This window comes from Myotis yumanensis, unplaced genomic scaffold (assembly GCF_028538775.1).
Source record: "Myotis yumanensis isolate MYYU_CA2020_CCGP unplaced genomic scaffold, mMyoYum1.0.hap1 SCAF_5, whole genome shotgun sequence".
Taxonomy (NCBI): Eukaryota; Metazoa; Chordata; class Mammalia; order Chiroptera; family Vespertilionidae; genus Myotis; species Myotis yumanensis.
The window spans coordinates 13886880-13901470 of NW_027223756.1; the positions used below are offsets into that span (position 1 = coordinate 13886880).

Consider the following 14591-nt stretch of genomic DNA (forward strand, 5'->3'; position numbering starts at 1 on the left):
CTTTGAACTAAAAGACATTACTTTACTGGAGCTATCGTTACTGAGGAATGTTATTAGACTTGATCATCAAATTTAGCACTGGCTGTGTAATGTTTTCAGGTACTTTTTAGAGGTTGCCTTACTTACATGGCATGATGGCTTTCCTGTTGTATTAGACTGTCATTTAGATGATTAATAAGAATGGAAATGGATCAAAGGCCTTGCAGGGTAAGAGAAATCCTTGCATCTGGCCAGGCTTGATCGAAGGTTCCTGGTGGAAAATGGAGAGCACCTGCTCCATTGAAAAGATCCTCTATGAGATGATGTATTGCAGACCTGAAACCTATATAATTTTATTAACCAGTGTCATCCCAATAAATGCAGAAATAAAAATTAAACAGAGCCTTTATTGCAGCCCACAGTTGGTGCCTTACAACAGGGTCGGCAAACCTGTTTGTGTAAAGGTGCCAATAGTGAATAGGCTTTGTGAGCCATATAATCTTTGTAGCAACTGCTGGCCTCTGCCATTGTAGCTATGGACTATGCAAACAAATGGGTGTGGCCGTGTGCCAATAAAACTTTATTTACAAAAACAGGTGACAGCCCAGATTTGGCCCACCAGCTGTCATTTGCCTTATGGGAAGGCAGTAGTCCAGATCTTCTGATTCTTCAAGAACAGATAGAAATCAGGATTTTATGTGAAATTTTTCCTAATTCTGAAAACATCGTATAGGCCGCCAATTGGCGTTCACTAATTCAGCAACTTGCCCTATTGCGTTGGAGGATGCGGAGGATGCTATGCCATCTCGGTTTGTGTAAGTGCACTCTATGATGTTTGCACAACAACAAAATCGCCTAATGATGCATTTCTCACAATGTGTCCTTCCTTAAGCAACTCATGACTGTAAGTGAGAACTTCAGCCTTCAGGTGCTCAGAACTAAAACCTCCTGGTCTTCCTGATTTCCCTTTTTCACACCCCACATCTGCTCCATCAGCAGAGCCTATCAGCTCTAACTTCCAAATATGTTCACAATCTGGCACCATCTCACCTCCTCCACCATTTCCACAGCGAGCCTCCAGCTGGCCTCCCTTGCCCCCCGCTGTCTGTGTACCCAGCCAAGGATACCACCATGCTAGTAACACGTGAGTGCTTGGTGGTGGGAGGAGGGTGGGGTTGCTCAGGATCTTAACATTTTAATCATGTTTTAGTAGCATTACAAAGAGAGTGATTCTTGTGTAATCAAAACATTTTTTTTTCTTCAAATATGTGTTTATTGATTTCAGAGAAAGGAAGGGAGAGGGGGAGAGAGCTAGAAATATCAATGATAAGAGAGATTTATTGATTGGCTGCCTCCTGCACGCCCCACACTGGGCATTGAGCCTGAAACCCAGGTATGTGCCCTGACCAGGAATAGAACCTCCTGGTTCATGGGTCAACGTTCAACCGTGGAGCAGCACGGGCCGGACAAAACATTTTTAAATAGACGATTGTCTAGCACCCTCTTCCACACCCCAGCCTCAGCCTCCCCAGGTGCACGGCTGCTACCTTAATCCTCAGCTCTTCAACCTTGGGTCTCTGCACACCTGGAAGCTTTGGGAACCCTTCATAGTAGGTGACCTCCAGGAGTCCCAGGGGTCTGAGAAAAGCAGTGCCCTGCTGTTGACAACCAGGACCTCCTCGCCTGAGGGGAAGGGTCCCATGGGCAGCCCCTGGCAGGCTGTCTGGTTGCTTTTTACTGTCCGTCTCGGTTTCCTTCCTGTTCATTGTCAGGAGGGGAGCAGGCTCAGGGGCTTTGAAGTTAATGGCTGCTTTTATTTCCTCCTCCTGGAGTCTGGGCAGCTCTTAGGGTCTCGCTCCATTGTTCCTCACAGAATCCTGGTCAGGCTGGAAGGCTCCTTATCACACACCTATTCCAGAGTTCACCAACTAGGGCTGATGCTGGGTGTGGCCACAAGGCGTTAAAACAAACAAAAAAAGGGCAATGCAGGAGATATCTCGATTTATTACTTCTTTGGAAAGTCTAGCAATCTGGCAATAAAGGGCCCAAATTCTGACCATCAGAGCGGCTGAGAAGTGGCTCCTCACTTTGGCTGCACCAAGAGCTCTCTGGGTGGCCACAGTCCTCACACTCCCTACTGTCCCTGGCACCTTGGTTGGCATAGCCATTGGCCATCAAATATGTGCTTGTATGTGCATGTGTATTCAGTTCATGTAGTAACAGTAGAAATGCTGCACAAAACTTACACCACATCTACGACAGCCCTATTTCCAAACAAGGGCACATTCTGACGTACTGCGTGCTAGGCTTTCAATACATCTTGTTAGAGTGACACAATTCAACACATAACAGAAGGCAGTAGCATTCTAAGAAACCATTAATGTGAAGCATTAAACCCAGCGCCAGGCCTTTCTATGCACGGCCCTGTGAACTAGCCCCTGGTAGAGGGAGATTTATTTTTTATTTATTCCTTTTGAAACTTTAACATTTTTTCTTTGATTTATTTATTAATTTTTAGAGAGAGAGGAAAGGAGGGGGGTAGAGAGAGAGAAACATCGATTTGTTCTACATATTTATGCATTCATTGGTTGATCCTTGTGCACTGACTGGGATCAAACCCGAAACCTTGGTGTATTGGGACAATACTCTAACCAACTGAGCTACCTGGCCAGGGCTCCTTTTGCAGCTTTTTGATCTTATACTTTTTTTAATTGAAAAAAGTAACATCGGTCAACTTTATAAATGTCTTAGGCTTTGAGTTCTATTCTGTTAAAATGTTGTTTTTTCTATTCTCCCTGCCTGGTCCTCAGACCTAATTAGTAGAGTTGTATCTCAAGAATTTCTGGGCAAGGATCATAAAGGATTGGGCCAATGTTCCCTCGACTTTGCAGAAGACACAGGTAGAAACAGCCTAAAAGGATGGGCTTTACCAGCATGGTAAACAAGGCTTACATCTAAGTTTATGGCCCAGATGTCGTCCTTCTGTCCCTATAAACAGAGCCAGCCTTCATGCTTTTGGCCTTAATGGAGCAATGCAAACCATTAAGACAGCAAGGAAAGACGACTCCAAGTGTATGCCTCCACTTCCCCCGAAAAGCTGAGTGCTTGAAGAATCACATCATTGACCCCCCGGCACCCGGGATATTTGCAGCAGTGGGGTTACGGCAGCAACGGGCTGGAAACCACCTGAACGTCCAGCAAAGGAAATTGGTTACACATATCATGATGGAGCTATACTCAGACTCTAGGGTAACTGCGCAGCTCTGTGGGCACTGCCGTGAAATGACTAAGAGGAAAGAACAAGGTGCAGACAGATATGCACGGTATGCTATCATTCGTGTAAAAGGAGAACAGGCATGCATGTCCACCTGGATAAATGCATAGGTCACTTCCGGAAGGACACACAGGCGCTGTTTATCCTTACAGAGGAGAATGAGGCCTGGGATCAGGGTGAGAACATGTCCATTTATTATTTAAATATATTTTTATTGATTTCAAAGAAGAAAGGAGAGAGAGAGAGAGAGAGAAACATCAATGAAGACAAAGAATCATTGACTGGCTGCTTCCTGCACGCCCCACACTGGGGATCGAGCCTGCAACCTGGGCATGTGCCCTGACCGGGAATCGAACCATGATCTCCTGGTTCATAGGTTGATGCTCCACCACTGAGCCACGCCGGCCATGCCAAAACATGTCCATTTAGCCGTATATATCTGTAATGTGAGAGCTTGTATTCTATGAGAAAAACAAGAGAATAAGGAAAATTGAAGTGAGCAATTGATAATATTAGTTTGACTTGTCCTTGGAGGAAGGTTGGAAATGTCGTTGGATACCTGGGAAAGTTGTAGTTAGGTAGGGTGGTCTTGAACTAAATGTTTGGTGCCCAAGCTATGAGCTTCAAAGATGGGTTGGTAATGGCTCATAGTAAGCACTTGATAAAGGTTTATTTTTGAATGAAGGAATGAACATACGGATACTTCTCAGGCTGGCTGGGGATTGAGTGGGTGGGAGAAGTAACTTCAGTCACACTGTCCCCGGCTGTCCACCAGAGGAAGCCTCTCTTGCTAAGGGCACTGCCCCCATTCCACCTGTGGATAGTGACTCACCACCAAAAACATCAGAGCAATTAAAATTACTAGGGAAACATTGGTTAATAACACTCTATAAACTTCAGGTGCATACTTGATAATGCAATATCTGTACACTCTATTGTGTGCTCACCACCCAAAGTCTAATTTCCCAAATCATTATTCATTCTCCTTCAGTCGCATCGTATTTGACCCCTTTACCCTCTTTGTCCTCCCTCCCCCCCCCCCCCCCCCCCCACGCAATGTATTTTTATCCTTCAGAGATCCTGGGAAAATGAGACTCCTAAAAATGATACCCAGAGGACTGGAGAGGATGAACAATGTTTAGTAGAATCTTTTCAAAACAGTTCCTGGGGAAAAATAAAACAAAGTTTCCCCCTCCCTCTCTCACCTACCAGAACTTCTGAGAGGACTCCAAACTAGTGAATAATAAAGGGCTTTCTTCATTCAGTGCAAGAAAGCAATAATACAGCTATGAAAAAATAAAACAGCACCAAGAGTTATGTGACTCAGTGAAGGCCACACTAGTTAAGTCTATCATGTGATAATTTTAAAATAGCATTCATTCTTTTCTGATTATGAAAGTAATACATGTTTCTTGCAGAAAAATTAGACAATGCATATATTCTAGAATAAAAAGTAAAATAAAATATCCCATAATAAAAAAGTATCCCATAATACTACCACTCTGATTACACAGTTAATATTTTTATGGCCATTCTCCAGTTTCGTGTGTGTGTGTGTGTGTGTGTGTGTGTGTGTGAATATAGTATAATTGGGATCAGATTCTAACCTTTTCACTTAATATATTGTGAACAATTTCCCAAATCATTATTCATTCTCTTAAAAAAATGTGTGTTTTTTAAAGGGTTAAGTCATTATTTAACCAGTCCCTATTCTAATAGCTCACTATAATAAAAAAGCATTGTGATGAAACCCCTGTAAATAGATCTTTATACTCGTCTTATTTTTTGTACAATTCTTTATTGTTGAAAGTATTACATATGTCCCCCTTTTCCCCCCCATTGATCCCCTCCAGCTCTCCTGCTCCCCTCCCCAGGCCTTTAGCACCCTATTGTCTATGTCCTTGGGTTATGTCCTATGTGTCTTTGGTTGATTACCTCCCACCCACCCATTCTCCTCCACCTTCCCTCTGAGATTCCACACTCTGTTGCATGCTTCCATGTCTCTGGATCCACTCTGTTCATCAGTTTATTTTGTTACTTAGATTCCACATATGAGTGAGATCATGTGATACTTGTCTTTCTGTGACTGGTGTATTTCACTTATCATGATACTCTCTATGCTGTCTCAAAAGGTAAGAGATTCCTCTTTTTCACTGCTGCATAGTATTCCATGGTATAAATGTATCACAGCTTTTTTGTCCACCCATCTACTGATGGGCACTTGGGCTGTTTCTAGATATTAGCTATTGTAAATTGTGCTTCTATGAACAGAGGGGTGCATACATTCTTTCTGATAGGTGTTTTGGGTTTCTTAGGATATATTCCTAGAAGTGGGGTCACTGGGTCAAATGGCAGTTCCATATTTAATTTTTTGAGGAAACTCCAAACTGTTTTCCGTAATGGTTGCACCAGTCTGCATTCCCACCAGCAGTTCACAAGGATTCCCTTTTCTCCACATCCTTGCCAGCACTTGTCATTTGTTGATTTGTTGATGGCAGCCAGTCTGACAGGTGTGAGGTGATACCTCATTGTTTGTTTTTTTTGTTTGTTTTTACATATGTTCCCCCCCCCCCCCCGCATTTACCCTCTCCAGCCTGCCCTTGAACCCCCACCCCCACCCAGGCTTTCAGCACCCTATTGTCTGTGTCCATGGGTTATGCATATATGCATACAAGATCTTTGGTTGATTACCTCCCACCCACTCACCCTCCCCCACCTTCCCTCTGAGATTCCGTCCTCTGTTCCATGCTTCCATGTTGGAAAGAGTAATTCTTTAAAACTGTTTGTGATCTGCAAAGGCATTGCCTGATGATGACTACAGGGTATTCATTCAGTGACTCAGGAGAGGAGTGGGAGTGGAATGATGCTCTCTGTAACCTAGAAGCCCCATCTGAAGCATTTTTACTCATCCTTCTTTCCAATCCCTACTCCCTCCATCTAAATCTACTGCTCTGCTCTGAGGACCAAAACCAGGTTGAAACCCTGAAGGCACATTATCTCCCTATGAGCCTCATGGTGTGGGACCAAACTTATACCTTGAAGGTTGCTCAGTGAGCACAAAATGCGATAGGAAAATGGGATGCTGGTGGCCTCTGTCTCCTCAGAGGGAGGCTACTGCCAGGAGAACCAGCCCCTGGAAGTCCAATGCCCAGATTCTCTCTTTCCCAGGCCTTGGCTTGGAATTCCCATAGTGTTGGGGTCCAGCCCCAGCAGTTCCAGGGGTTCCCAAAGGTGTGGACGGAGTCGGCGAAGAAGGAATGACACGGAGACAGCATTCAGTTGATCAGCATAGTTGGGTTCTCCCCTCATTGTTGTTTTAATTTGATCTCTCTGATCAGTGACTTTAAGCATTTTTCATATGTCTCTTGGCCATCTGTATGTTTTCTTTGGAGATGTATCTATTTAGGTCCTTTGCCCATTTTTTAATTGGATTGTTTGTCTTCCTTTTGTTAAGTTGTATGAGTTCCTTATATATTTTGGATATTAACCCTTTATCAAATATATCATTCCAAATATGTCCTCACATACAGTGGGTTCTCTTTTTGTTTTATTGATGGTTTCTTTTGCTGTGCAGAAGCTTTTTATTTTGATGTAGTCTCATTTGTTTATGTTCTCCTTAGTTTCCTTTGCCTTAGATACGTATCTGTAAACATTGCTATGAGAGATATCTGAGATTTTTGCTGCCTATTGTTTCTTCTAGGATTTTTATGGTTTTACGACTTACATTGAAGTCTCTTATCCGTTTGAGTTTATTCTTGTGTATGGTGTAAGTTGGTGGTCTAGTTTCATATTTTTTTAAATATATTTTATTGATTTTTTAACAGAGAGGAAGGGAGAGGGATAGAGAGTTAGAAACATCAATGAGAGAGAAACATCGATCAGCCGCCTCCTGCACACTCCCCACTGGGGATGTGCCCGCAACCAAGGTACCTGCCTTTGACCAGAATTGAACCTGGGACCCTTGAGTCGGTAGGCCGACGCTCTATCCACTGAGCAAAACTGGCCAGGGCTAGTTTCATATTTTTGCATGTATCCGTCCAATTTTCCCAACACCGTTTATTGAAGAGACTCTCTTGATTCCATTGTATGCTCTTGCCTCCGTCAAATATTAATTGAGCGTAATAGCTTGGGTAGATTTCTGGGTTCTCTGTTCTGTTTCATTGATCTATATGCCTGTTTTTGTGCCAGTACCAGGCTGTTTTGATTACAGTGGCTTTGTAGTATAACTTGAAATCTGGTATTGTGATTCCTCCAACTTTGTTTTTCTTTCTCAAGATTGCTGCAGCTATTCAGGGTCTTTTTTGATTCTATATAAATTTTTGGAGTATTTGTTCTAGCTCGTGACATATGCCGTTGGTATTTTAATAGGGGTTTGCATTGAATCTGTAGATTGCCTAGGGTAGTATGGACACTTTAATGATGTTGATTCTACCAAGCCATGAATACGGTATATTCTTCCACTTGTTTATATCTTCTTCTATCTCTTTTTTCAACGTCCTGTAGTTTTCTGAGTACAGTTCTTTTGCCTCCTTGGTTAAGTTTATTCCTAAGTATCTTAATTTTTTTGTTGCAATGGTAAATGGGATTGTTTGTTTAGTTTCTCTTTCTGAGAATTCATTATTGGTATATAAAAATGCCATCGATTTTTGGGTGTTGATTTTGTATCCCTCATCTTATTTTTTTTAAACTTCCAGATGGAGAATAGTTGGAGTAAATGATACATTTTTTAACTTCTTGAGTTACATTGTCTTTCAGAAAGATGGTATTAATTTATATTCCCAACAACACTGTATATTTGTCAACCCTGCACCTTGTGTTTATAGAAATATTTGCCAAAGCTGCACCCCACTCTTTCTAAAAATACTTTTAATGTCTTTGCTAGTGAGTATGAGCATTTAAAAAATATTCATTCTTCCATGGTGTGTGGGTTCATCTGTTTCTGCATTTGGGGTGTTAGTGTTTTAGGTTTTGATTTATAAGATTTATATACTAAGATCAACCTCTGCCACATTTGTTGAAAACGTTCTCCAATTTGTCATTTGCCTTTTTGATGATATTTGATATATCTGTCTTGCCTATTTATTCAAATATGTATATTCATCCTGCCTATGGTTTCTACCTATGCCTTAATATCTGGGCCTTCTCCTCTGAAATAATTCACCTATTCTTTTTAATTGCCTTGTGATTTTTGTTGTTGTTTAGTTCTTTGGGTTTGATAAGGTTAATTCATATACAGTAATCCCCCCTTATCCACAGGGGATATTCCAAAACCCCGGTGGATGCCTGAAACTGCAAATACTACTGAATCCTATATGGATTATGGTTTTTTTATTATAAAGTTTAACTTATAAATTAGGCACAATAAAAGATTAACAATAACTAATAATAAAATAGAATAATTATAATAATATACTTTAATAAAAGTTATGTGAATGTAGTCTGTCTCTCAAAGTATCTTATTGTACTGTACATACAGGGTGGCTACACTGGACAAAGGGATGATTCACATCTGGGCGGGATGGAGTGGGATGGCGTGAAATTCCATCACATTACTACAACAGTGAGCAATTTAAAACTTATAAATTGTTTATTTCTGGAATTTTCCATATAATATTTTTGGATTGTGGGTAACTGAAACCATGGATAAAGGGGGACCACTGTATTGGGATCCACAAGATGGAGGCCCCACCCACATCAGAAATCTAAACCTAAGTCAACCTGAACTTACAGGGAAACACTTTCAAGGAAACCTAACATACGCCAATCACAACCGTCCGACTCAGCTTTAGCTAGCTTACCTTACTCTAGAAAATAGGACCTCCTAGCCTTATAAGGAAATCCCAATCTCCCCAGTGGTCGGCAAACTGCGGCTCGGCAAACCGAGGCTCTCGAGCCACACGCGGCTCTTTGGCCCCTTAAATGGGGCTCTTCCACAAAATACTGACTTCTGTGCATGGGCCATGAAGTTTCAGTCGCCTGCACGTGGTATTTTGTGGAAGAGCCCCACTCAAGGGGCCAAAGAGCCGCATGTGGCTTGCGAGCCGCGGTTTGCCAACCATGGTCCTAGGCAATCATGCGTTGCCTCTTTTAACATTCAGTAAGATTGGCCCTTGCCCCAAATCCCATGGGCCCAGCGCTCCATTGCTTGTGAGGCACGGTTCTCCCCCAAACCATGGATTGTTTTCCCTTGCATAAAGGACATTAAAATCATTACTAAATTGTTTTAGTTTTGTCATTGGACACCATCATATATTGATTGATTTGGGTAATGGTGTAAATAAATTCTTGATTGTGTGTTTCCCCTTCCCCAATTAATTTCCCCAGCCAAACTTATTGAAGAATTTTTCCTTTTCCCACAAAAGTGAAATGCCACATTTATCATATGAGTAATTTTAAAGTTAGTTGTATATGTTTCTAAGCTTTCAATTATTCCACTGATGTTCATTCATCTATTCTTGTATCAACACCACACTGTTTCAATGATAGCTTTGCAATATGTTTTAGGATTTAGTACTATAGATCTATCCCCCCATTTTAAAAATATCTTCGCTTTTCTCACAGCTATTCTTCCATTTGAGTGTTAGGAAGTTATGTCATCCCTTTCCCATCCACCCACTACCATTAGAATTTTATTGAAAGAGTTCATTTGGATGAAGTTGGTAGTTTTGCCTTCTATTTCTTCAAGCCTTTCTTAGGTTTCAACTTTTATAATTTCTTCATGAAGAGTCTGCACTTTATAGGAGGTTATTCCTAGGTATTTTACACTTTTATGAGAGTTCCTAATTTTTCTGTTTACATTAAAACTGCCGATTAAGCTCCCATTGAAGCGTACCAAAGGTGACTTTAAATTTTTTTCCAGGTGGGTATCTGCTTGCAGGAAACCGGTCAGAAGCTAAAGGCTCTTTAGTAGCAGCTACTTACTGAGTGTTAGTTCTACGCTTCGAATGGCGATGGTCCCTTTACACGAACTGTCCTATTTGGTGATAGCTATCTCCAGCATTTTACACAGGAGGGTTCCCAGGCTGAGAGAACAGTGAGGGACCTGGCAGGAATCACCCAGCTGGTAGGTGGATTTGAAACAGGTCTGTGACTCTCCAAGAGTATCACAAAAAACTATCAGCCAGAGGACGCCAAGGCTGTGCCATCAGAGGCCCGGATTCAAAGGAGCGCTTTTTCTAAAACAATCAATTAAGTTACAAAGACAATGCTTTCCACCCACCCGGCCCTCCCGAAGGCCGGGTTTTCCTGCAGTCTCCCGGGTGGATGTGCACTCTGCAGTAGCACAATAAATACTAGTTGATTTACTGAGACTCTTAGAATTAGGGACTCGTGGATTACCAAGAGTTGTTTTTCTCGGGCTTTCCCAACTGTCCGTTTGGAAATCTACCTCCGCATCGCAGGACAAGTCTCCCCTCCCCCCAAAAAAAGTCAAGAAGGAAAGGAGGGAAGGAGGGAAGGAGGGAGGGAAGGAAACAGAAAAGAGAGGAGAGAGAAAGAGAGAAAGAGGGAAAGAGAGAGGAAGGGAGGAAGGAAAAAAGAAAGACAAAGAAAGGAAAGGAAAGGAAGGAAGGAAGTAAAGGAAGGGCGGGAGGGAGGAGGGAAGGGAAGGAAGGAAGGAAGGAAGGAAGGAAGGAAGGGAGGGAGGGAGGGAGGAAGGGAGGGAGGGAGGGAGGGAGGGAGGAAAGAAAGAAAGAAAGAAAGGAAGAAAAGAAAAGGAAAGGAAAGGAAAGAAAGGAAGAAAGAGGGAAAAAAGAAAAAGAACGAAAGAGGAAAAAAGAAGAAAAGAACAGGTGGAACCGACGCACGGTCTCTAGAGCAGCGCACGCGGGAGCCAGAACTTTCCGGGGCTTTCTGCCCGCGCGTTTCACGCGTGGTGCGCGCAGGTGGCGCTGCGGTCCCCGCGCTCCCCACGCAGCCCCGCGGGGCGCCCAGGAGGCCCCCGGGAGCCTCCGCCAAGGTGAGGGCCAGCTTTCCACCCGGCGGGGGAGGAGGGCGGGCAGGAAGCGGAGCCGGCGCTGGCGAAAGAAAGACTCCAATTCCCAGCCCCCCGCCCCGCGGGGCGCGGGGGCTGGCAGCGCATGCGCGCGGTCCGGCCCCCAATTCCCCCAGCGAGAGAGGAAGGCCCCCGGCGGCCGGAGGCTGCGAGCCGCGGCGGGACCCGAGCGCACGCAGGGGCGCGGCGGGGCGAGCCGGGCTGCGGGGGCGGCCGTCGGGAGCGTGGAGCGCGGGGCGCGAGGGCTCAGCCGCCTGCGGGCAACCGGGGGGCCCCCCCGCCTCGGCCCTGGGAGGGGCTCGGTGCCCGCAACACCCCACGCCCGGAGAGGGATGCGTGAGTTTTTCGCCCCGGCTCGAGGGCAGGATGTGGGAGCAGGACAAAGGCTGGGCGGCGGGGGAGGAGTTGGGAGCTGCGAGCTGGTGGCCGCTGCCGGAGCCCCAGCCTCGGCTGAGCGAGCGGAGTGGGCAACTTGCTGTGCAACTTTTGCAAAAGGGAAGATAAAAATTCTGCAAGTTGTTGCACAGCTGCAGGTCTCCCCCAGGTCCCACGAACAGAGGGGAAGGGACACCGCAACCTTCCCGGGACTGGAGGCGACCGCCCGTTCCGCTGCGGTGGGCAGGAGGGAGCTCCCGGCTCGGGGCAGCGAGGGTAGGGATGCCCGGGGTGGGACGAGGCGGGGAGGGTGGCTGCGGCGTCTGAGATGCCCGTGTCCACGCAGGGTGCGCCCTGAGAGCCCAGTAGCCTCGGATCGCGGCGCTGAAGACAAGACGCAGTGATGGATGAGCCGTGGTGGGAAGGGCGCGTCGCCTCGGACGTCCACTGCACCCTGCGCGAGAAGGTCAGTCCCTCCCCGCCCTCGTCGCTCTCTGGCTGGGGCTTTAAAGTCCCCTTCGCTCCGGACTCTGTCTACTTAGGTTACCCGCAGGGCGACCTAGGAACTCCGGGTGCCTTTCCTTGCTCCTGCCCTGAGCCTTCTCCCCGCGAGTCTGGGTTGGAGAGGCTCCGTTGGATTTTCTGCTTCGGCGCCCAGAGCTCCCAGCCAGCTAAAACCCGAGACAGTCACTGTACTCCATACGGGGGTACTTCCCATAGTAGTGCCACCCGAGATTTTTTTAACAGGTGAATGAATGAATGAATGAATGGCCTTAAAAATATTTTAATGTGCAATTTAAAAACATGTATCTAGCAGGTCTTGCATAGGATAAATGATGCTGATTTCCCGTGTACTGTCGCGATGTAGCAGCTCTTGCAGGGGCTGCTGGGTGGAGGAGGGCAAAGGGTGTAATACTGTCAATAATAAAAAAGTTAAAGGCATGTACTAAAAAATAGAAAGTTACGTAAAAGCAGTGATTCAGTTATAAAGAAGGACCGCATACGCTGTAAGACATCCTAATCTCAATGAGTGGCTGTAAATCTCAGAGGATGTGAGGAGAAAACAAACACTCCCCTGCCAGTTTGCCTCTGGGGGCAGGTGGGGGCAGGTGAAACGTGATCCCTGTACTCCCCTCACCTCAAAGGCAGAAGTGCTCTGAGGAGGTGGAAAGTCCAGGTAGGCTGGAGGCATGGCCGGTGTGTCTTGCCTGCCGCCCCTGGGATCTGGGATGAGACTGGGACCCGTGGAGTGGGGAACAGGTGTGAAATAGAGCGGATGGTTTCCTAGGGCCGCATGACAAAGTAGCCCCGGCCAGAGGACTTAAAACAACAGGAATGTGCTCTCTCCCAGTTCTGGAAGCTAGAAGTCCTCCACGTTCCTTTGCAGACCTCTCACTGCAGTGTCTGACTCTGTTGCCACCTGGCATTCTATCTGTCTGTCTGTTTTCTCTTCTTAGAAGGACACCAGTCATTGAGATAGGGTCTATTTTAATCCAGCATGACTTTGTCTTAATTTAACTCATTACTGTACATCTAAAAAAGACCATGTTTCCAAATAAGGTCACATTCTGAGGTTCCAGGTAGACATGAATTTGGGGGACACTAGTCAACCCCCAGTATAGGGAGGGAGAGGTCTTCTCAGTGGGGTCCCTGCTTCCCTACACAGACAGGCCCCACATCCAGTGCATTTGCACCTGGTGTCCATGGGATTCTGCTTACAAAGCCACCAGCTCTTCCGGGATGTTTCCTCATTTGGGAGTAGCTGTCTTTCGGCCAATTTATTTTTTCTTGTTTTTCTGGACCTACTAAGTCCGTCTCCGTCTCGTGTTGCTCGTCCAGGCTGTAACTTTCCTTTGCTTCCCTTGGGCTTTTCCCTGGAGTAGAACGGTCAAGGTGTAGCGTGTTCTGGGCATCTGGAGAAGAGATCCGGTCTTGGTGGTTCAATTAAAAAGCAGGGGCAGTGGGGTGGTAGACCAGGCAGTAACGGTCCTTTTGTAGAGGTGGCGGCTGAACGGATTAGCGAGGGCTGCCCTGGAAATTGGGCGTCCTTGCTTATCATGGGCTCAGGTGGTTGCTCATAGAGTGGGAGGAATGGCTTTGACCTCATTTGCCCCTTTCCAGCAGGAAGGATTTCTAAGAACAGTATAAAAACTCAACCAGCTCGGTTACCTGAGAATCCTGTCTTTTGTATGTAAGTGAGTGTGTTCTTACCTCTCTTCCAGCCACTCAGAGGAGCAAGGCGGGCAGGTCTCATTAACTGTGCCTCACCCATGCCAGAGTGCCAGATTCGTTCACTATCTTGAGGGCTTGTTCAGGTTTTACAGGTTAGAAATAGAAAACTAACTTGGGGTTGATGGTCCGGGGCCCCTGTGATTTGAAGCTGGTCCTACGGGGTGAATCCTGGGTTCCTTTGGTTATAATGTCTTACCTCCCCAGTATATTGACTGTTTTTCTCCTTTATTTCTTCTCCCTGTTCAAAGAACATGCTTCTCGAGAAAAAATGGCTTAATGGAGAGGAAAGCGAAGACTAGGGGGAACCCAGTATCCACACTAGCCTCACCTTTCTTAAGGAGTGAGGGCTGGCCTTTTATTTTTCCCAGAGGAATTTGATTCTGCTCTCCTACCTTGCCTCCCACCCCCTCCCACACTGACCCCTTTTCTCTTCCTTGAATAAGTCAAGCGCATTCGTGTCTCAGGGCCTTTGCACTGGCTGTTCCCCCGTACTTGGAGTCAACTTTTCTCTAATTCCGTCCCTCTGTGTCAGTCTAGCACATCATCCTGTTGTATTTTCTTTATTGCATTTACCAGCACCAGGGATTATTTTCTGTTTATCATCTTTCCCCCCAGCATATATGCTGCACAAGAGTAGGCCTGCATGTGCCGTGTTCAGTGCCAGGCCTCAGTGCCCAGAACAGAGCCTCCCCGACTGGTGTGGAATGATGAGAAGAATGACTCGCCCTTAATTTCCTC

General features: G+C 45.6%; 1 protein-coding gene across 1 annotated transcript in view; it reads left to right on the forward strand.

Annotated features, from left to right (window-relative positions):
* Nucleotides 1–11331: 11331 nt before the first annotated feature.
* CCNJL (cyclin J like) overlaps nt 11332–14591 on the forward strand; it is a 45748-nt gene continuing 42488 nt past the window's right edge. The window contains 5 exon segments of the mRNA XM_070417090.1: nt 11332–11389; nt 11392–11567; nt 11569–11582; nt 11968–12007; nt 12010–12087. Of these exon segments, the coding sequence (XP_070273191.1) occupies nt 11332–11389; nt 11392–11567; nt 11569–11582; nt 11968–12007; nt 12010–12087 (366 nt within the window).